This window comes from Bos mutus, chromosome 1 (genome assembly GCF_027580195.1).
Source record: "Bos mutus isolate GX-2022 chromosome 1, NWIPB_WYAK_1.1, whole genome shotgun sequence".
Taxonomy (NCBI): domain Eukaryota; kingdom Metazoa; phylum Chordata; class Mammalia; order Artiodactyla; family Bovidae; genus Bos; species Bos mutus.
In genome coordinates, this window is record NC_091617.1 from 44,405,704 (window position 1) to 44,429,561 (window position 23,858).

A 23,858-nucleotide genomic window follows, 5' to 3' on the forward strand; every position below is an offset into this window, starting at 1 on the left:
TGAAGTGCTTAAAGACTATACAAATATACTATCTAGCTATGGTTTAAAATACCTATATGAGCAAATATGAGGACTACATGGAAAGAGATGATGAGCAAAAGAGTGACAATATTCAAGTTGCAGCATTATACACAAGAGTCATTATAGGTTTCTTTCTTCTTATATCTTTGAATTTTTTCATAATAAGAAGTTTTAAACTTTGGCAAAACTAATACAATATTGTAAAGTTTAAAAATAAAATAAAATAAAATAAATGAAAAAAAAAAAAAAAAAAAGTTTTAAGAGTTGAAACAAATAAAAGGGTACCTATTCCACCTGACCATCCCTCATTAGTGAATCAATAAAAGCTTGATATATTTGTGCTAGAAATTTTCTTTATAGTTTTCTACATATATTTTTCATTAGCAATCTGACTTCTGTCACTTTAAGATAGGATGCCTTCTGCCTCATAAGGAAAGGATGTTTATTATTAACAAAATTTTCAATCTATATAACCAAGGATAAAAATTACGATAAATAAAATGTTACTTCTAATGTTCAATAAATAAAGGACAGTGTATCTATTCGTGTAGGGATACATGTATAGCTCCCAGACACTTTTTATATTAATAGTAAAGAGTGGGTATGTTGAAGGAATATTTGCAAATTTTTAAATTCCTTATGGTTTATATGATCAAGACTAATGTTTTTACACTTGTCAAAGTGTCTAATTCTCAAATTTGGGGGGTAACAAACTGATGTGTTTGCTTTTAATGTGCCCATCTTATGTAAAATTTAGCATAGGCATTTATAACTAATAATGTTACTCTCTTGCCTAATTTTAAAGTACAAGAGAGACTTATCTATGAGAACCTCTCTGTGAGAAAGAGCTGTAGGGCAAAAGTGATTCATCTTTAACTTTGCTGCATATATGCACAAATATTAGATCTGGTATATAGTAGTTCATGTTACAGGATTAAACTTCAAAGTTTATGGAAAAGCTATTTAGAAATAATTGTAGCAGTAGAGCAAAATACAAACCTAATCTTAGTCTGTTCAGGAAGACTTTGACAGCATTCTAAGCTGAGGATTTCTTTTTTTTTTTTTTTTAATTATCCTTTAAAATGTTTTATTTGCAAATCTGGAGAAGGCTTGACATGCTCACATCCTCAAATTACATTTAATGTGATTAAAATATTTTTAAAGATTTAAAATTTTAAAACACAAATATACGCTTTAACCTTTTGTCTGAAATACTCTAAAGTTTAATGTAATATTAATGCTTTGTCTTTTCTTTTTAAAGGTAGTTTGTCATGCAGAGACACCCAGAAAGCTGAAGTTGATATTTTCTACCAGAAGAAAGTAAAGACACAGCAGGAAGGAAAATTAATCCACATAAACAAGCTATGTTACAGAGATTTAAGCCCAGTTATTTTAACTATTTTTTCCCTATCCAAGCTTAGTTATATGGTCAGGAATTGTATAATGGCAATGATTATTTCTGCAGTATTACATACTTTTTGATGTAAAGAATTGTGCTACGGGTTACAAGAATTTTGATGTTTTGTATTTATGTCATTTGGTTCAGCTGAGGATATAGAAAAAAAAAAATGATGCTTCAGGATTTATGTACCATGTAACACACGTTACCTGTTACCTCTTCTTCCTATGCCTGAAACCCAAACATCTTACCGACTATGGCCTCAGTGTATTTCCCTTCGGCAGGAAGAGGGAAGTACTGGTTTGGTGATAAGTTACTGCCATATCCCAGGAGAAAACCTTCCAGTTTTACATTAGGACTTGGACGCAGGAACTTCAAGAAGATGGAGTCACTTGTGGTATTGATGTGGACCTTCAGGTTTGGCCTTTTACCTAGAGATGGGAATGAAAATATCGGTGGCTGTTACTTTACCTCTTTAGCATCCCAAGACAAATTTGGAGCAAAGGTTAGTGGTGAGAGGCCTTGTTACTGGAAAGCATGATATCTAGCGACTAAGGATAACAGCACATCCACCTAAATAGCTAAAACACAGGTAATTTTGAGACCAAAATAAACAGACAATAACATATAAAGCAGTCTAGAATACAAAGCGGGCTTCCCTGGTGGCTCAGTCGGTAAAGAATCTGCCTGCAATGCTGGAGACCAGGGTTCGATCCCTGGGTTGGGAAGATCCCCTGGAGGAGGAAATGGCAACCCCCTCCAGTTTTCTTGCCTGGAGAATCCTATGGACAGAGGAACCTGGCGGGCAACAGTCCATGGGGTCACAATAGTCGTACATGACTGACTAAACCACCACCACCAGAATACCAAGTACTGTCTGGTAAAAAGGATCTGAAATTTCTTACTGGTAAATTAAATTACCACACTTTGAAACCCCCAGCCCCTCAGTGCTGGTCTCTAGCCGTAACCCCATAGGACTTAGTGATTAATAGAGTTGGAAAGGGAGGGAGGTTAATAGAGTTGGAAAGGGAGGGAGGTGCATAAGTTTTGGTTTAGGAGTAACTGAGACGGTGGAGTAGATTTTCTAAAAGGAGCAGGGTAGAGAGAAAAGATGATTAGTTCTGTTTGGAGATTGCTGGGTCAGTGAGACAACTCCATGGAAATGTCCAACAGTAAGGTGACTAAAAGTGATGCTCAGAAAGCGGGCCCAGATCCTTCTGAGTGTCATTAGTTTATAAATGATCACTGGATGAACTTCCCTAGAGAGACAGCAGAGTAAGGAGGGAAATCCCATGTTTTCAAGGCAGTAATATTATTATTTTTGAACTACTAAGCAACAGGGACAGACAGTCATACTAAACAAACGTCTTGACCAAACAGTAAGGAAACAGCACTGTGTCTTGTCTTTGGGGCCAGAAGAAGCTGGGTTCAAACCACTTCTGCCACATACTGTCCATGGTGCCTCTGGCTGATCACTAACCTGTGCTTGTCTTGTTTCCTGATTTATAAATTATGGATAATGGATAATGATGTCTACTTTGACAGATTGCTGACAAAGGTTAGTGCAAATGGCACTATCTTAAAGCTGATACACAGTAATTGGTCAATAATTGGTTACTTAATCAGGTCCATCCAAAACCCTTTAGTCACAGTTTAGAAATCCTAAGAAAGGCATTGTTAGGTTTTTGTAAGTTCACGTCAAATAAATTTGGCAACAAAACTCAACCTGAACTGTTATGAAGCCACATAGTCCTTCTTTAATCTCACTGTACAGTCAGTGTGATATAAAACAAACATTGTTGTTTTACAACTGTACATTAATTTCTGCTGTACCACAATGTGAATCAGTTATACACAGACATACCCACACTTTTTAGATTCCCTCCCCACTTAGGTCCCCTCAGAGCATGCAGTAGAGTTCCTTGTGCTACACAGTAGGTTCTCATTAGTTATCTATTTTATATATAGTAGTGTGTATAGGTCAATTCCAGTCTCCCAATTCATCCCACCCTCCCTTTCCCTCTTGGCAACTATATGTTTGTTTTCCACATCTGTGTCTCTGCTTCTGCTTTGCAAATAAGTTCATCTGCACTATTTTTCTAGGTTCTAATTGTAGAAATTTTAATCCTATAATTAAACGTGCTTAATTAAAGGGTGCTGATCAAGACCCCACTGAAGAGGTTACTTAATACATGGTCTAGGCATCCTAGTACAATACCAAAATCCAAAGATTTTTCTGAATTCCAAAGTATGTCTGACTGAGAATTTTAGATGAGAGATTGTGGACCTCAATTATTTTCTTTCATTATTTCACTGGGATTTTACATTTTTAAAATACTTTACCTATTGGGAAGACTGTATTTACTTACCTAATAATTCACAGTCCATTTCTCATTAATCAAAGACTTGTATGTATAGCAGTCAGCACTCTAAATACCATGGATTTCCTGAATCTATCACACTAAATTTACATTACTCCACTCAAAAATCATCCTGAGCCACCTCAATATAGCCACACAGAAGCCTTCCTTCAGGCCTGTGAAGAAATAAAAACAGCCCCCTCTTGGAGACCGACCAGGTGGTGGGAACCACTCTTACTTCAGTAGCTGGTACTACTATATCCAGGCATGTGTCTAGTACTTTGTACTTCACCAAAATTTGATGAAATTTCTACAGTTTCTTGGTTCTCTGATTGCTATTCCTACATTTGCAGCAAAATTGAAACCCAGAAATACTGAGTGGTTTATCCAAAAGTCTGAGGAAGACCATCCCCAGCTCACCTCATCCAGTTCTCTTACCACACAAGTGACAGGGTGGCCACACCTCCGTCACTCAGCTGGTTAAGTGCAGGGTCAAAACCACATCTTAGGTTCTCACTAGGCTGGATTTTCTGCTCTCAGTTGTGTGTGTGTTGTTTTTTTAATTTATTTTTAATTGAAGGAAAACTGCTTTACAGTATTGTGTTGGTTTCTGCCAAATATCAACATGAATCAACCACAGGTATACCTATGTCCCCTCCCTCTTGAATCTCCCTCCCACCTCCCTCCCAATCCCACCCCTCTAGGTTGTTAGAGAGCCCCAATTTGAGTTCCCTGAGTCATACAGCAAATTCCCAATGGAATATTATATATTCCCAATATAATAATGTATGCTTCCATGCTCTCATTTTTGCTAAGAATTTTATCATGACTCAGTTGCGTACAAAGTAGCTAATCCCCATACTGTAATGTTCAAATTGATGCTAACTGCTAATGTTTTCTCCTAACTTCACAAGATTTTGACAAGGTGATATAGATAGATAGATAATCTCACATGTATAACACAGATTTTGGCCAAGCCAATTTTCCCCGTCTTAATTATATGCCTAGATGAACTCTACAGTTGTCCATCTTGCTCAGTGGAATGGAACAAATCTAAATCAAGCACATACTCTGCTACCTTGTAAGGTTATCATGTCTCATGATAAATCAAAAAACCAGCTGGCCTGTTTCCAACACCTTGTTGGAAGAAGAGATTAGGAGTCTTTATGTACTTTGGCTGCACTCTTGTTAGGCTAAGAGCCAAGAGTCACAACATCATCACATTAGACCTTTGCTCACAGATGTACCATGTTATTCCTCCCCTTGGGAAGTGGGAAGGATGGCTGCCCCAAATGAGAAAAAAGGAAGGCTGTAAACAGAATTACTAACAAAAGTGGAAATGTTATTGCTTCCTCTGCCCAGCATTTTCATAACTCCAGTCTTTCTCCCTTTTGCTAATAATTCATGTCAATAAATACATCAACACCATGTAACTTTTAAAGTTAATTGGCATTTATCTAACTTACTTTCTCCAAAATTCCAACTCATACTACACTCTAGAGCTAAACTTTTAAAGCTCCTGAGAAAGAAAAAAGCACACAAACAAATCTATTCTGAAAACAGCACCACAAACTTCATATTTTGAGACTCTCTTCCCAGTTCCTTATGGGAACTAGGAACTCAAATTCCTTCATTATCTTGCTATGTATGAATACAGTCTTAAAAAAATTTTTTTTTATTGAAGTATAGTTGATTTACAATGTTGTGTTAGTTTCAAGTATACAGCAAAATGAATCAGTTATACATAGAGATATGTACACTCTTTTTAGATTCTTTTTTCCATATAGGTCATGATAGTGTATTGAGTAGAATTGAGTAGGTCATTATTATCTGTTCCTTCTCAAAATCTCTCATTTCTCTTTGCCTAGTATGAATCTTCTCATATTCTTCAATGCATACAAGACCTTGGCCCTACAGCTATGCTCACATTGTCACCCAGCATGGATTCTCCAAACACCCCATTTTCTCACTCAGTTATGACCCCATTGACCCTTTTAGAGCTCAACAAAATGGTTAAGCAATATTTTGTCCTTTTCATCTGAATAATTTTCTCAAGTGTCCCTTCAAATGAATGTTTGGACTAATATTTGAGTTTACATGCTTAAAAAATTTCCCTGGTATTTTAGGTAATTCTCAGTGCATCCTATAATAATTTTTAACCTTTGATAAATTTATCTTCACTCTGCATAACTCTGGCTTAAAGGTCTGGAACACTAGGCATGTAATAACTTTTATCTTTCAAAAGTTAGCATGAAGAGCTCAGGTGAATGATATAAATAGAGATAATAATAATAAAAAGTACAACATGATACAAGCTCAACTAAGAAAACAGTCATAGTTCAGTTCAGTTCAGTTCAGTCGCTCAGTCGTGTCCGACTCTTTGCAACCCCATGAATCGCAGCACGCCAGGCCTCCCTGTCCATCACCAACCCCCAGAGTTCACCCAGACTCACGTCCATCGAGTCAGTGATGCCATCCAGCCATCTCATCCTCTGTCATCCCCTTCTCCTCCTGCCCCCAATCCCTCCCAGCATCAGAGTCTTTTCGAATGAATCAACTCTTCGCATTCATAAATGGCATATATATTGCCCAGGAATACAGAGAAATGAGTACTGTAAGAACATTTTATTGCATCTTAAATGAGAAACAAAACATATACTAATTAAGAGTGAGATAAAATGAAGAATGTGAGCGTTTCAGGAAAGCAATACTAGAATGGCTGGAAGAGAAAAAGATTGCATGTTGGCAAAGTAGAACTTTGGATCTATGACAGCTGTTTCTAATCCTCCACAACACCCTAGGGTATCTCTATGTATTCCAAATGGGGTTGTGAAATTCTAAAAGAAAAAGAATGCCTTTCAAAACAGAATTAATCCTCTTTTAGTTTTTAAAAGATATACATGCCCTGTGGCATTAAAAACAGGAAGGAAGGTAGTGAAATGAGAAAATCAGACAAAAGATAGAGCGCTACAAGTTCATAGAACCCTCTGGATCAACCAGAGGAGACAGGCTGCTCTTGCCGTAAGCACAAGTGCTAAGCAAGCATTTAATGTTGACCCCAGAATTCTGAGTGGCTGTGGCCAGTTTATGCACATGGACAGCATCAGATGGTCAATACCAAAACCAGATTGATTATGTTCTTTGTAGCCAAAGATGGAGAAGCTCTGTACAGTCAGCAAAAGAAAGACCAGGAGCTGACCATGAAAAATCATGATCTGAGGATCATGAACTCCTTATTGCAAAATTCAGACTTAAATTAAACAAAGTAGGGAAAACTGCTAGACCATTCAGGTATGACCTAAATCAAATCCCTTATAATCATACAGTGGAAGTGAGAAATAGATTCAAAGGATGAGATCTGATGGACAGAGTGCCTGAAGAACTATGGACTAAGGTTCCTGACATTGTACCTATGGCAGTGATCAAGACCATCCCCAATAAAAAGAAATGCAAAAAGGCAAAATGGTTGTCTGAGGAGACCTAATAAATAGCTGAGAAAAGAAGAGAAGCTAAAGGCAAAGGAGAAAAATAAAAATATATCCATTTGAATGCAGAGTTCCAAAGATTGGCAAGGAGAGATAAGAAAGCCTTCCTCAGTGATCAATGCAAAGAAATAGAGGAAAACAGTAGAATGGGAAAGACTAGAGATTTCTTTAAGAAAATTAGAGATACGAAGGGAAGATTTCATGCAAAGATGGGCACAATAAAGGACAGAAATGGTATGGACCTAACAGAAGCAGATAGTAAGAAGAGGTGGCAAGAATACACAGAAGAACTATTCAAAAAAGACCTTTATGACCCAGATAACCATGATGGTGTGACTACTCACCTAGAGCCAGACATCCTGGAATGCAAAGACAAGTGGGCCTTAGGAAGCATCACTACGAACAAAGCTACGGGAGGTGATGGGATTTCAGTTGAGCTATTTTAAATCCTAAAAGACGATGTTATGAAAGTGCTGCACTCAGTGTACCAGCAAATCTGGAAAACTCAGCAGTGGCCACAGGACTGGAAAAGATCAGTTTTCATTCCAATCCCAAAGAAAGGCAATGCCAAAGAATGTTCAAACTATCACACAGTTGCACTCATCTCACACACTAGCAAAATAATGCTCAAAATTCTCCAAGCCAGGCTTCAACAGTATGTGAACTGTGAACTTCCAGATGTTCAAGGCTGGATTTAGAAAAGGCAGAGGAACCAGAGATTAAATTGCTAACATTTGTTGGATCATTGAAAAAGCAAGAGAGTTTCAGAAAAACATCTATTTTGCTTTATTGACTATGCCAAAGCCTTGACTGTGGATCACAACAAACTGTGGAAAATTCTGAAAGAGATGAGAATACCAGACCACCTGACCTGCCTCCTGAGAAATGTGTATGCTGGTCAAGAAGCAACAGTTAGAACTGGACATGGAACAATAGACTGGTTCCTAATTGGGCAAGAAGTAGATCAAGGCTGTATATAGTCACCCTGTTTATTTAACTTATATGCAGAGTACATCATGCAAAATGCCAGGCTGGATGAAGCACAAGCTGAAATCAAGATTGCTGGGAGAAATATCAATAACCTCAGATATGCAGATAACACCACCCTTATGAGAGAAAGCAAAGAACTAAAGAGCCTCTTGATGAAAGTGAAAGAGGAGAGTGAAAAGTTGGCTTAAAACTCAACATTCAGAAAACTAAGATCATGGGATCTGGTCCCATCACTTCATGGCAAGAAGATGGGGAAACAATAGAAATAGCCCGACTTTATTTTCTTGGGCTCCAAAATCACTGCAGATGGTGACTGCAGCCATGAAATTAAAAGATGCTTGCTCTTTGGAAGAAAAGCTATGACCAAACTAGACAGCATATTAAAAAACAGAGTCATTACTTTACCAGCAAAGGTCCATATAGTCAAAGCTATGGTTTTTTCAGTAGTCATGTACAGATGTGAGAATTGGACTATAAAGAAAGAAAGCTGAGCACTGAAGCACTGATGCTTTTGAACTGTGGTGGATACACAGACAATAAGGAGCACAGGAAAGAAGCTCCAAGGAGATCCAACAAGTCAATCCTGAAGGAAATCAGTCCTGAATACTCATTGGAAGGACTGATGCTGAAGCTGAAACTCTAATACTTTGGCCACCTGATGTGAAGAACCAACTCACTGGAAAAGACCCTGATGCTGGGAAAGATTGATGGCGGGAGGAGAAGGGGATGACTGAGGATGAGATGGTTGGATGGCATCACTGATGTTATGGACATGAGTTTGAGTAGGTTCCAGGAGTTGGTGATGGACAGGGAAATCTGGCATGCTGCTGTACAAACCTCCTTCAAAGAGGTTTCAAAGAGTCGGATACGACTGACCGACTGAACTAAACTGTGGCCAGTTTCAATAAAACTCTGTAAAGAAACATAGCCCAAACATAACATGCTTAGGTAAGCCAGCTAAAGTGCCATGGACAACTAGTCACTGATCTGTGAGAAAGGAGTTACCATCACAACCTATTCAGTAGGAGGAATTCTTTCATGTCTACTCTCTCTTCACATTATCTTAACACTTTCAAAAAAATTTTAGAATGTGGTATATATTGTTTATATGAAGTTGGTCAAGTTGATAAAATCATTTCAAGAGAAAAACTTCGAAATACAAAAGTTATCTTCTCATCTAAGAAGTTTCTATTAGTGTAGCAGCAATAAATGCCACAGCCACCAGCTCTCGATGTTGTAAAGTACTAAATAACAAGTTTGGGAATAATCAGATTAGAATTTATTTCCACAAGATATTAAGTAAAAGAATAGCTATAGTAATGATGTTAGTAAAATAATGACTAAGTTGTTTCAGGATTAAAATAATAAACCATATTTCTTACAGCATGTTCTTTCTTTGCACGCATTCTATTGACACTGCCAACCCGTATACTTTCTCAGTCACTTACTTTGTTGTACAAAGTCAAATTTTCTAAGACATCAAAATCATTAAGTCAATTCTCATCGGTTCAGATATGACATATAGATTAAAAAACTGATAAAATTGACTTGGCCAAATTTTAGTTTTGAACTTTAAAAGGACTAACAAGAAAAAGAAAAAGCTAATTGCAGATTGGCAGAAAATATTTGCAATACATTTACCTAATAAAGGACTTGTATCCAGAATATTTAGAAGAATTCTTTCTACTCAATAAGAAAACAGAGTGTTTAAGAATAAATGGCAGAAGGTTTGAATACATTCCTCACTAAAGGAGATATATGATAAACGACAAGCACATGAAAAGGTAACAACATCAGGGTTGTCTGATGTTTCCAGAAAGGGGTCAAATAGTAAACATTTGAGGCTTTGCAGGCTAGCTATTCTCTACTGCAGCTATTCAACTCTATCGTTGTACTACTAGAGCACCTATAGATGTTATGGAAACAAATAGACATACTTGTGTTCCCATTAAATTGTATTTGTAAAAAAATAGGCAGTTGGCTGGATTTGACCCCTTGGTCATAGTTTACCAACTCCTGGTCAACACCCTTAATCTTCAGGAAAATGCAAGTTCAAACCACCATGAGACACCATATACGTAAAAGTGGCAAACATGAAGACTGCACGTAACAAGCGTTATGCAGAGTGTGGAGCAACTGGAACTGTCTGAGCAACATTCTGAGTGTGAACATCAAATATTTCATAAAGTTTCACTGCTTGTGAAAGCTCTTGGTTGGTTACCAAATAACCCATCAATTTCATTCCTAGGTATTTACCAGGAGGAATGAAAATATAAGTTTATGCAAAGACTTGTGTGCAGATATTCAAAGCAACACCAAAATGGAAACAACCCAAATGTCCATCACATTTTGACAAGCTAAACAAGTTGGATAAGTTGTATGGATAAGCTAAACAAGTTATAGCTTATCCATACAATAGGATATGACTGAGCAACAGAACAGCATTTCAGGATGGTTGAATCTCTCTGGCCTACCATTATGTCACTGTAGAGTGAGCCAAATCTTCCTCACCTCTGTTACCACCTTATACAGACTCTCCTGACGGGAGGTCCTTCAAGCATCTTGCCATTTACAGCACTGATGAAAGTACTTTTAATGATGCTTAATATAATTATTCAGCATTCAACAAATGGTACATATATAAAATCAGCAAGTCCTTTTCAGGCATTACTATGTTCCAAGAACTGAAAATTATAAGTTTCAAATGTATTCGATGTTCTTCTTAGTTAGCTTGCAAGTGAAACATTCCAATGTCTTTATGGTCAGAGAAGCTAATTAAGGAGCTATCAAGATGTCACATCTCAAGTTTATGTATTAAACAGGGCAAGTTACTATCTGAAAACATATTCAAAAGATTCCCCCCAAGTCATAGCTGATGGCATAATTTGTGTTTAATTGAACTACAATGCTAACTTATACTAACCATAATTTTAACATGGGACTTGGTGTCATAACTCTTTGTGACCCCATGGACTATGGCCCACCAGGCTCCTCTGTCCATGGAATTCTCCAAGCAAGAATACTGAAGTGGGTAGCCATTCTTTTCTCCAGGGGATATTCCTGCCCCACAGATCAAACCCAGGTCTCCTGCATTGCAGTAGACTTTTTACTGTCTGAGTCACCAGGGAAGCCCAATAATTGAATATTTACTTTAATTCTTAGGCAGTGAAAAAGGTATCACATAACAATGGTGCTCAAATGACTCTTATCTATCTTGGTACCATGATCCAAGGAAAGATATTAGAAGAAGAAAGAAAACCATATGGAATTACATTAATTTTCCTGTGATAGCCACAAGGTTAAAGGAGTAGCCAAGGCAATTAGTTGTCTTCAGTTGTTTCTGATCTTCCATAGAAATAAGTAGTCTGTAGTCTATAACCTTCAGATGGTTCAGTCTACAACCATCTGAAAGCCAGTGATCTGACTAGAAATGTTGGCAAAAAAAGCATGGCAACTTCAGTTAAATGTTTTAAGGATAATGAAGATTGCTGCTGCTGCTGCTAAGTCACTTCAGTCGTGTCCGACTCTGTGCGACCCCATAGATGGCAGCCCACCAGGCTCCCCCGTCCCTGGGATTCTCCAGGCAAGAACACTGGAGTGAGTTGCCATTTCCTTCTCCAATGCATGAAAGTGAAAAGTGAAAGTGAAGTCGCTCAGTCGTGTCCGACTCCTAGCGACCCCATGGACTGCAGCCCACCAGGCTGCTCCGTCCATGGGATTTTCCAGGCAAGAGTACTGGAGTGGGGTGCCATTGCCTTCTCTGTAATGAAGATTAAAGTTGCTATAAATCAAATGAACTTCCCAGGTGGTGCAGTGGTAAAGAATCTGACGGCAATGCAGGAGACCTGGGTTCGATCCCTGGGTCAGGAAGATCCCCTTAAGTAGGAAATGGCACTCCACTCCAAAATTCTTGCCTGGAAAATTCCATGCACAGAGGAGCCTGGTGGGCTACAGTCCATGGGGTTGCAGAGTCAGACGGGACTGAACACACATTCGTTATTCAAATAATATTGGGTGCTTTAAAAACTACTTCTACAAGTACTGTAATAGCAAGACACTTGAAAAACCTCCCATCAGAAAAAAAAAAAAAAAAGTCTGTGCAAGGTGGCAATGGAGATCAGGAAAACCCAGGCCTATTCTGCAGTGCATGATGGCATGCCAGGCAAGATAGGTAGAAGGAATTAAATTGCTTTGGTGGTGATGGTGGTGGTAGTGGTGTGTGTATACAGAATTATAATTTAAAGCACTCAGAATAATACTAGACAAATCCTTTGAAATTTTCAGATTCTTATCTTTCTACTATTAACCCTGTGTATCTCATGGTATCCTGGCTCTCTGGATCTCCAGATTGGAATTCTTCCTCAAAATCCCACAGATTTTCTATTACTCCTGTCCCAACTTTTTAGCAAGGCCCAATAAAGGCTTTTTGAGAAGTTGCAAATGGCGAGTGTGCAGTAAACACAGAGGAGCTCTACAGCACGTTCTCCAGAAACAGGGATGCCACTGACAGTTGTCTAAGTCGTGCTTTGTGAAAGTCTAAATGGTACCATTCGAACTATTCTCATTTATGGCCCTCTATAAGTCCCTGGGTCTGGAAGATCCCCTGGAGAAGGAAATGGCTCCCCACTCCAGTATTCTCACTGGAGAATTCCATAGACAGAGGAGCCTGGCAGGCTACAGTCCACGGGGTCACAAAGAGTTGGACATGACTGAGCGACTAACACTTTCCCTTTCATAGCAGCCACATTCACAAAGGTCATGCAAAAATAACTGTGATTTACAAAAATGGGCAATTTGATAAGGATAACAGGTTGAAATTCCCTAATCTCTTCCCGTTTGCATCAAGCTGCTCTCACCCACCTCAGTCTTCTTACTTCATGCCTTCGGTTTTTATCTTCCCTGCCTTCTGAAGGGCTTTGAGTAGTGGGTTACCTGTAAGGAGGACAGGGACTCAGCTACAAACACTTTGAACGTTGTGTATCCTAATTTACAAATGAAATTAGTTCACCAAATATGTACAATTCAGATGATGCCTCAGGGATCTAAATGAGAACACGAGAGGAAAAGAGATTCTGGGCATTTAGGAAATGATGAACTAACGTTGTTTAGTCTCTAAGTTGAAAGTCTCTAAGTTGTGTCTAACTTTTTGTGGCCCCATGGACTGTAGCCCACCAGGCACCTCTATCCCTGAGATTTCTCAGGCAAGGATACCAGACTAGGTCACCATTTTCTTCTCCAGCAGATCTTCCAAACCAAGGGATCAAACCCATGTCTCCTGCATTGACAAGTGGATTCTTTACTTCTGAACCACCAGGGAAGCACAATAAATTAATAGCACACAGCTTTAGAGACGAACAGAAGGCATTCCTTCTTGTGTTTTTTACAATATAAGAAAAAATACATATGAAAGCACCCTGTGTCCATCAACAGATGGATGGTTAAAGATGTAGCACACATATACATTGGAATATTACTCAGACATAAAAAAGAACAAAATAATGCTATTTGCAGAAACACAGATAGAGTTGGAGTGCATTATGCTAAGTTAAATAAGTCAGAAAGACAAATACTAGATGATATCACTTATATGTGAAATCTTAAAAGTACAACAAACTAGTAAATATAACAAAAGAACAGTAGACTTGCAGATACAGGGAACAAATTAGTGGTTACGAGTGAGGGGAGGAAAGCAGGGAGGGGCAATAGATGGGTAGGGAATTGAGAGGTACAAACTATTAGATATAAAATAAGCCACAAGGACATATTGTATAACACAGGGACTATAGCAAGTAGTGTATAATAGCTATAAATGCAGTATAACCTTTGAAAGCTGTGAATCACTATATTGTACACCTGTAACTTATATAATGTTATGCATCAGCTGTATTTCAATAAAATATATAAAAATATAAGAATATATAAGAAAACGTCTGAAAAAATCCTGGTTTATATGTATATATAAAGCAAGATTTTTATAAATCTAAGGGAAAATGGCATTTTTTAAAAAGTGCAAGAAAAAAATTGTAATTAAAGTCCCATAAGCCACATGGACAGCTGTCAAAACCAGGGACTTAGGGGCTTTAGATAAACTTATGATTTGACTTTACACGTACAGGATCAATGTTAGCAAGAAACTTGCAGCAGAGCATCCCGTGATCTCTGCTCCAGCTCTAGCAGAGCAGCCTGTTCACTCCTATGTGTTGAGGTGAGGCTGCTGGCTGGAGGACATGTGCCCACAGGCAACAGGTGCCCTCAGAGTTCAGGCAATAAAAAGTCCAGCTCACCTGGAAAGCTCCCTTGATAAGCCATTCTCAAAGGATTCCCAGACAGCTAACTCTCCCCAGGTGTAAGCTAGTTAACTTTTTATTAGGCATTATGGTCATCAAGTATACAGAGGATGTTTGCTACTGAATTCAGAAAGAAATGCCATTTTGCCAAAATCTGAAGGGGAAAACGTTTTCTTCCTAATGGGGCACTTTGTGTCTGTTTGCCCAGCTGTCTGCATAAGTGATTTCCATTTCAGCTAAAACAACCACAGTTTCCACCTTGGTCAGAATTCCCAGCGCACTGATTCCTCAGGCCAATACTTCACCGTCTGGTGACTTTGGATGACTAAATGAGACAGACTGAGCCTGCCGATGTTGACATTTCAGCACCCCTTGGCAGGGCTAATGGTTTTACCAAAGGAGCAAAAATTTCATTACCTACTTTGTAACCCAATCAACAACCCAGCAGGAAAATTACTTTTCATAGACTACCATCTAATTCAAGAACCTCTCATACTTAAGAAGAAATCTTATCCTGAGACATACACAGTTGTCCCTTGCACACAGTCCCTTGGTCTAATTCTCCCAAAATTAGTCTTTAAAGTCTGAAGCATGCTGAATTTTCTTTTTTTCAGGGGGTGGATGGGAGTAGCAACTATAAGCAATCAATGGCCATGTATTTGCCATAAGGGAAGGGCGGCAGTGACATGGTTCATTTCAAACAACTACAAATTCTTAATAAAATCAATATTTGCTTTGGGGAATCTGGGGAAATAAGTATTTTCACTCATCTGCTTTTCATTTTATCCATTCACTTCTGACAAGGTGCTAGGCTTTAGTGACACCAATTCAAACATGACTTGTCTGATCACAAAAATTGTGCATTCTAGTAAATTAGGCACATAAATACATCAACTACTTCAGTGCAGTGTGATTAGAACAATTTGTTCAACGCATCTACAGTGCAGTGGCTCTAGATACATTGGAAGGGGTGGACCGAGAGAATATATAACAGAAGTGCTCCTTTTGCTGTTAAACTAGTTACAAAAATAGTTTTTATGCCATGTTGTTGTTGTTCAGTTACTAAGTCATGACTGACTGTGACCCCGTGGACTGCAGCACATCAGGCTCCTCTGTCCTTCATTATCTCCCAGAGTGTGCTCAAACTCATATCCATTGAGTTGGTGATGCTGTCTAACTGTCTCATCCTATATCATCCCCTTCTCTTGCCTTCAATCTTTCCCAGCATCAGGGGCTTTTCCAATGAATGGGCTCTTCACATCAGGTAGCCAGAGTGTTGGAGCTTTTGGTTCAGCATCAGTCCTTCCAATGTATATTCAGGACTGATTTCCTTGAGGATTGACAAGTCTCATCTCCTTGAAGTCCAAGGGACTCTCAAGAGTCTTCTCCAGTACCACAATCTGAAAGCATGAATTCTTTAGTGCTCAGCATTCTTTATGGTCCAGCTCACACACCTGTACATGACTACTGGAAAAACCATAGTTTGACTATATGGATCTTTCATACCATGAGGATATGCCAAATGCAGGTAAGAAAGTAAATCTCAAAACCTATTTTGTAATATTTTTTTCTGTACTGCTTTAAACAACTGCTGCTGCTGCTGCTGCTAAGTCGCTTCAGTCGTGTCCGACTCTGTGCAACCCCACAGATGGCAGCCCACCAGGCTCCCCCGTCCCTGGGATTCTTCAGGCAAGAACACTGGAGTGGGTTGCCATTTCCTTCTCCAATGCATGAAAGTGAAAAGTGAGAGTGAAGTCGCTCAGTCATGTCTGACTCTTCTCGACCCCATGGACTGCAGCCCACTAGGCTCCTCCATCCAGGGGATTTTCCAGGCAAGAGTACTGGAGTGGGGTGCCATTGCCGTCTCCGCTTTAAACAACTAGTAGAATCTTAATCATTATTTTTAATACATGCTAAAAAAAAAAAAGAAATGGAACAGGTTAAGGGACTTAACAAAACTCATTCCTTATTTTTTTTTTTCTTTTTCTGCTTGATTTTCATGAAAATCCTGAAGGTGATTTTCTTGCTATTTAAAATTATGAGTGATAACAATAGGTCATCTGATGGAAAAAAGGATAGGCTCCATGGCAGGGTTCTTTAAGAGGGACCCCTCAATTAGAGCATCAGTATCACCAGGGAACTTGTTCTAAGTACGAATTCTCAGACTCCAATGAACATCTCTTGAATCAGAAACTTGGGAGCAGGGCAGTAACCCGTATCTCAACAAGCTGTTTGGGTAATTCTGACGCATACTCAAGTTTCAGAACCACTGTTTATGTTGTTGTTTAGTCTCTAAATTGTGTCCAACTCTTGGAACTCCTTGGACTGTAGCCTGCCAGGCTTCTCTGTCCACCGGTTTTCCCAGGCAAGAACACTGGAATGGGTTGCCATTTCCTTTACCATTCATTATTCTTTGCAAATTCTGTGCATCAAAATGAAAGTTAATGGGCTCAATGTCTTTTGAAAGAGATAGCAGATATGCAGTACAGTGTGGAGGAAAAAGGACCTCACCCACAACGTTAAATTTCCTGTCATGAGAATTGTATGTATATTTTGGTCTTTGAGAAAAACTCTTCAAAGTATCATTTTTGGGGATTATAATTTCTAATATACAAAAGGTAAAATACTTTTAAATGTTAAGAAAAAACATCAATTCCATGTCTTTAAATCTTACCAATATTTAGAGACTTAAAATGTTAACTCATCTTTGCTGCTATGATAAAAATTTCAAACATAAGAAAAACTGTAAGAATTGTGCAGTGCACATCTATAGAGCCCCCACTAAGAGTCAATGATCAAAGTCCTACTGCACTTGTTTGACCACATGTTTTTCCATCCCTCCATACTTTCACCCATCCATCAATCCATCTAACTTTTCAATGAATTTCAAAGTAAGTATTACTTCAATATGTGTCCTCCTAAACACTTCAATATGCATATCATTAACTACAATTTGATATTTATGTTTTTCTTTTGAGATAAAATTTACATGCAAATGAAATACATAAATCTTAACTGTGTATAAGATTTCTTTTCAAATGCCATCATACACACACACACACACACAGACATATATATATAAGCCAAACGTGTATTGAGATTTAGAATATTCTTCAACCCAGAAAGTTTCTTCACATCCCTTGTCAGCCCATTCCCACCCCATCTGCCTAGAAACAATTATTGTTCCTATTTTTACTCCACAGATTAGTTCTGCCTATTCTAGACTTCAGTTAAATAGAATCATACAATATGTACTCTTTCATTTAAGGCTTGTTGCACTCATGAAATATTTTGGAGATTTATCTGTTTTGTTTCATGTATCACTAATTTTTGTTGCTGTTATTTCCACTAAGTAGTATTCAGATAATTATTAAAATCAACATTTTAATATCTTTTAGTGTCTTCGCAAAGTATGAACCTCTCTTGATTTACTGATTTTTGTAAAAGGTGGTTATATTGTAATACAATTTTCTCTGAGAACAAGGATAACTTTTATATATATATATATATGTATATATATATTTCCTTTCCAGATATTTCTATTATGCTATTTACTAGGTTAAACAAAACAAAACAAAACAAAAAACTAGAATCTCTCCTATTTACAATAGACACTCAATCATATGACTTAGGGCTTCCCTGATAGCTCAGTTGGTAAAGAATCCACCTGCAATGCAGGAGACCCCAGTTAGATTCCTGGGTTGGGAAGATCTGCTGGAGAGGGGATAGGCTGGCCACTCCAGTATTCTTGGGCTTCCCTTGTGGCTCAGCTGGTAAAGAATCCACCTGCAGTGTGGGAGACCTGGGTTTGATCCCTGGGTAGGGAAGATCCCCTGGAGAAGGGAAAGGCTACCTGCTTCAGTATTCTGGCCTGGAGAATTCCCTGGAGTGTACAGAGCAACAGGCGAAGTGAGCCACTTTTGACAATATTGGCTTTCTTATGTCTAAGAGGTATTTTCACCTAGAAGAAACTAGATAAATTTAAACATGTGTCATAAGGAAAAATTAAGTGCTTTTCCTGACAATCTCAAAATAATTGAGTATCAAAAAATAGAAAAAAATAGAAAACCTGTCATTCTAATAATATTCTATTTGGCCTATTTTTCCAAAAGGACCAATATTTCTTATTCTTTTTGTTTCTCAATAACTCTGATATGAGCACACAGTGAATTCTACTGACTAAAGAGAAGAGTAATGGAATCAAAGTGCTTCTTTATAGGACAAAGCAAAAAATGTATAATTCTACCAGTGCTATAAGAAATACCGCACACACAAGATTATATAGCTCTAGTTAAAACATTGCTTGAGGGAGCAAATAAGAAATAGTTCTCATGAAAGTTAAAATTTTGTCATCTCATAAAATACCAGAAAGCAGTAACAAAACTTTCCTATGTATTTCTGGCATTCATTCATTTATGCAAAATATCACAAATAAAAACATAAGATGGACATGGAACAAATGGTTTCACCCACCATCTCTGTTTAGACATTTAGAATCTATATGAATTGTTACTGCAGATGGTGACTGCAGCCATGAAATTAAAAGACGCTTGCTCCTTGGAAGGAAAGCTATGACCAACCTAAACAGCATATTAAAAAGCAGAAATATTACTTTGCCAACAAAGGTCTGTATAGTCAAAGATATGATTTTTCCAGTAGTCATGTATGGATGTGAGAGTTGGACCATAAAGAAAGCTGAGCACTGAAGAATTTATACTTTTGAACTGTGGTATTGGAGAAGACTCTTGAGAGTCCCTTGGACTGCAAGGAGATCCAACTAGTCAATCCTAAATTAAATCAGTCCTGAGTTTTCATTGAAAGGACTGATATGTTGGCCACCTGATGAGAAGAACTGATTCATTAGAAAAGACCCTGATGCTGGGAAGGCTGAAGGCAGGAGGAAAAGGGGATGACAGAGGATGAGATGGTTGGATGGCACCACTGACTCAATGGACATGAGTTTGCACAAGCTCCAGGATTTGGCGATGGACAGGGAAGTGTGCCACAGTCCATGGGGTCACAAAGAGTTGGACACGACTATGCAACTTAGCTGAACTGAACTGAATAAACACCCAATGCTGATCATATACAACTGAATATCTTCATATCTCACATAAATGAGAAAATAAACTAACTTATAAAAATGTTATCCTAATAATTTCCAGATAATATTTCCTTTTCACAACTCTAAAATTGTACCTCAAATTTTAAATAGAGAATAAATATTTTCATAGGCACATGCAAAGAATGTGTGTAAATGTCATATATAATTTTTTAACAGCTTTTGTGAGGCATAATCACATGCCATAAAATTCACCTATTTTAAGAACACAGTTTATAAACTTATATTTAAACTTCTGGAATTTAATGAATCTATCACAATTGGGCCTGAGAACATTTTCATCCCTCTAAAATATTTTCCTGTATTCATTTGTAGCCAATTCCTGCTTCCTCCCTTTGTTCCAGGCAATCACTTATCTGCTTTCTGCTTTTCTGGTAATTGAATATAAATGTGATTTTTGGTGTCTGGCTTCTTTCACTCAGTGTAATGTTTGTGAGATTCAGCCATCCGTGTTGTATCACTGGTTCTTTCCTTTTAATTGTTGGATGGAATTTCATCTTATGGATAACATTTCATTTATTCATTTCTTCAGTTGATGAATATTTGGATTGTTTCCAGTTTTGATTATTATGAATAATGCTGCCATTCTGAATAATGCTACAAGTCCTTGTATGGACATATGTTTTTATTTTTCTTGGGTGAATACCTAGGAGTAAAATAGCTGGGTAATATGGTAACTTGATCTTTAATTTTTTAAGAAACTGCCAAACTTTTTCTTTTTTTTCAGCTTTCATTTAATTGAAGTACAGTTGATGTACAATATTATATGTTATATGTGAACAACATAATGATCCACAATTTTTAAGTTATACTCCATTTATAATTATTATAAGATATTGGCTATATTCACTGTGTTGTACAAAACATTATTGTAGCTTATTTTATACACTGTAATTTGTATCTCTTAATCCCCTACCCCATATTGCCTTTCCTAGCATCCCTCTCCCCACTGGTAACTACCAGTTTATTCTTTAAATCTGTGAGTCTGCTTTTTTTTCATTATTATAATACTTTTCAAGATTATGAATATTACTCTTACTTGAGGACCATGCCAAACTGAAAACATCCAGAAAATGAGCTATACTGTTATATCACTACCACTAAATATATATTGGTGGTGGTTTAGTCACTAAGCTTTGTCCAACTCGTTGAGACCCCATGGACTGTAGCCCACCAGGCTCCTCTGTCCATGGGATTCTCCAGGCAAGAATACTGGGTGGGTTGCCATTTCCTTCTCCAGGGGAATCTTCCCAACCCAGGAATTGAATCCAGGTCTCCTGCATTGCTGGCAGATTCTTTACCAACTGAACTACAAGAATAAAATTAATAATTTTAAACCCTGAGATTCTTGTTTAGTCATTAGTGAAGACCACTCACCTTGTTACAATAATTAGCTTAAAATATAGTAACTCCAATTGCTATTAGGCCAGCAAATTTGGAAAACTCAGCAGTGGCCACAGGACTGGAAAAGGTCAGTTTTCATTTCAGTTCCAAAGAAAGGCAATGCCAAAGAATGCTCAAACTACCACACAATTGCACTCATCTCACACGTTAGTAAAGTAATGCTCAAAATTCTCCAAGCCAGGCTTCAACAGTACATGAACCAAGAACTTCCAGATGTTCAAGTTGGATTTAGAAAAGGCAGAGGAACCAGAGATCAAATTACCAACATCCGTTGGATCATCGAAAAAGCAAGAAAGTTCCAGAAAAACATCTGCTTTTGCCTTATTGACTATGCCAAAGCCTTTAACTGTATAGATCACAACAAACTGTGGGAAATTCTTCAAGAGATGGGAATACCAGACTACCTGACCTGCCTCCTGAGAAATCTGAATTGCAGGTCAAGAAGCAACAGTTAGAACTGGACATGGAACAACAGACTGGTTCCAAATTGGGAAAGGAGTATGTCAAGGCTGTATATTGTCACCCTGCTTATTTAGCTTATATGCAGAGTACATAATGCAAAATGCTAGGCTGGATGAAGTACAAGCTGGAATCAAGATTTCTGAGAGAAATATCAATTACCTCAGATACAGAGATGACACCACCCTTTTGGCAGAAAGCAAAGAAGAACTAAAGAGCCTCTTGCTGAAAGTGAAAGAGGAGAGTGAAAAAGTTGGCTTAAAACTCAACATTCAGAAAACTAAGATCATGACATCTGGTCCCATGACTTCATGGCAAATAGATGGGGAAACACTGGAAACAATGAGAGACTTTATTTTGGGTGACACCAAAATCACTGCAGATGGTGACTGCAGCCATGAAATTAAAAGATGCTTGCTTCTTGGAAGAAAAGCTATGACCAAACTGGACAGCATATTAAAAAGCAGAGACATTACTTTACCAACAAAGGTCCATATAGTCAAATCTATGGTTTTGCCAATAGTCATGTATGGATGTGAGAGTTGTACTGTAACAAAAGCTGAGTGCTGAAGAATTGATGCTTTTGAACTGTGGTGTTGAAGAAGACTCTTGAGAGTCCCTTGGACTGCAAGGAGATCCAACCAGTCAATTGTACAGGAAATCAGTCCTGAATATTCATTGGAAGGACCGATGCTGAAGCTGAAACTCCAATACTTTGGTCACCTAATATGAAGAACTGACTCACTGGAAAAGATCCTGATGCTGGGAAAAATTGAAGGTGGGAGGAGAAGGGGACAACTGAGGATGAGTTGGTTGGATGGCATCACCAACGCAATGGAAATGAGTTTGAGTAGGCTCTGGGAGTTGATGATGGACAGGGAAGCCTGGCGTGCTGCAGTCCATGGGGTCACAAAGAGTCAGACATGACTGAGTGACTGAACTGACTGACTGAACTCCAATTTATCCATAATGCAAAATGAGCTTTCTGTGAAACAATAAAATGATCATTGACATTCTTAGCAATGATTATGATACAGAATAAATTATCATGTTTTTGACTCAATCTCCAGTCATTTCAGGTTGCAGAATATTTTAAACTATACTAATTATGTGAACACTTGTTTACCAGAGAATGAGCCAGTTCTGGAGAGGTTAACTTGACTATTACTTTTACCTAAAATTGGGGCTTGTCAGGTAGCTCAGCTGGTAAAGAATCCACCTGCAATACAGAAGACCCCAGTTCAATTCCTGGGTACACAGATTCCCCTGAAGACGGGATAGGCTACCCACTCCAGTATTCTTGGTCTTCCCTGGTGGCTCACACATTAGAGAATCTGCCTGCAGTGAGGGAGACCTGGGTTTGAACTCTGGGTTGGGAAGATCCCCTGGAAGAGGGCATGGCAAACCACTCCAGTATTCTTGCCTGGAGAATCCCCATGGACAGAGGAGCCTGGTGGGCTGCAGTCCATGGGGTCCCAGAGTCACACATGACTGAGCGACTAAGTACAACACAGCATACCTTAAATTAAACTCAAATTTGATACAAACTTTGGCCTTGTGAGCCAAATGATTTAGTTGGGTTCTTCTGTGTAAACAAAACAAATGGCTTATCTATAGAGACTTGGGAATTATTGCTATTTTAATAATATTTTTCATTGTTTCTTTTTCAATGAATTAAAATTCAAACAGAATTAAACATTTTTGAATGCCTAAAATATTTTTCGATATTGAGGATATTGAAATTTCTCATGTGTATGTATCTCATTATTAACTTCTCAGATGTTCTGTGACTAATGTAGCATTTGAACTTTTCTAGGTGAGGAAAAGAAAACCAAAATAGCTTGGTTCATTGCCTACTGGTCTAACACTATTAAAATTTCTCAGCCTGCATGGTGAATTTGACTCAAGCTTAAGACTAGGTTCTTAAAATAGAATTTTATAACATTTATAAAGTGTTAGGAACATCTACCTGAATGAACTACTTGGAGGAAAAATGTCTTCTTGCCTCAAAATTTGAAGAAATAAGAAGGAAGCCTTCCTCACAACTCTTTTATGAAACAAAATTAGAGGTATTTTTCTCTCTCTCTCTTTTTTTTTTTTTTTTGTATTTAGAATTTAGGAGCTGTTGAACTGATGAATTGTCCCCTATCTATTCCAAATTCTAAACTATAAAATAAAGAAATGAGATTGTCCTTTGAGTATTCCAAGCACTATTCATAGAAATTTTTTCCTTAAATACTGAAGATGTATAAAAATTCCTACTGGTCATGCCATTCCCCGGTGTGGGGTGAATCAAAGTTGTAAGGGAAGAAAATAGGTGAGGGGATATAA

General features: G+C 37.9%; 1 protein-coding gene across 30 annotated transcripts in view; it reads right to left on the minus strand.

The window, feature by feature from the left end:
• Positions 1-23,858, minus strand: part of ABI3BP (ABI family member 3 binding protein) — a 301,574-nt gene that overhangs the window by 219,166 nt on the left and 58,550 nt on the right. For all 30 annotated transcript variants that reach the window (XM_070368631.1, XM_070368610.1, XM_070368602.1 and 27 more), the window contains exon 2: positions 1,672-1,851. In XM_070368631.1, the coding sequence (XP_070224732.1) occupies positions 1,672-1,851 (180 nt within the window). The remainder of the gene's footprint in view (positions 1-1,671; positions 1,852-23,858) is intronic.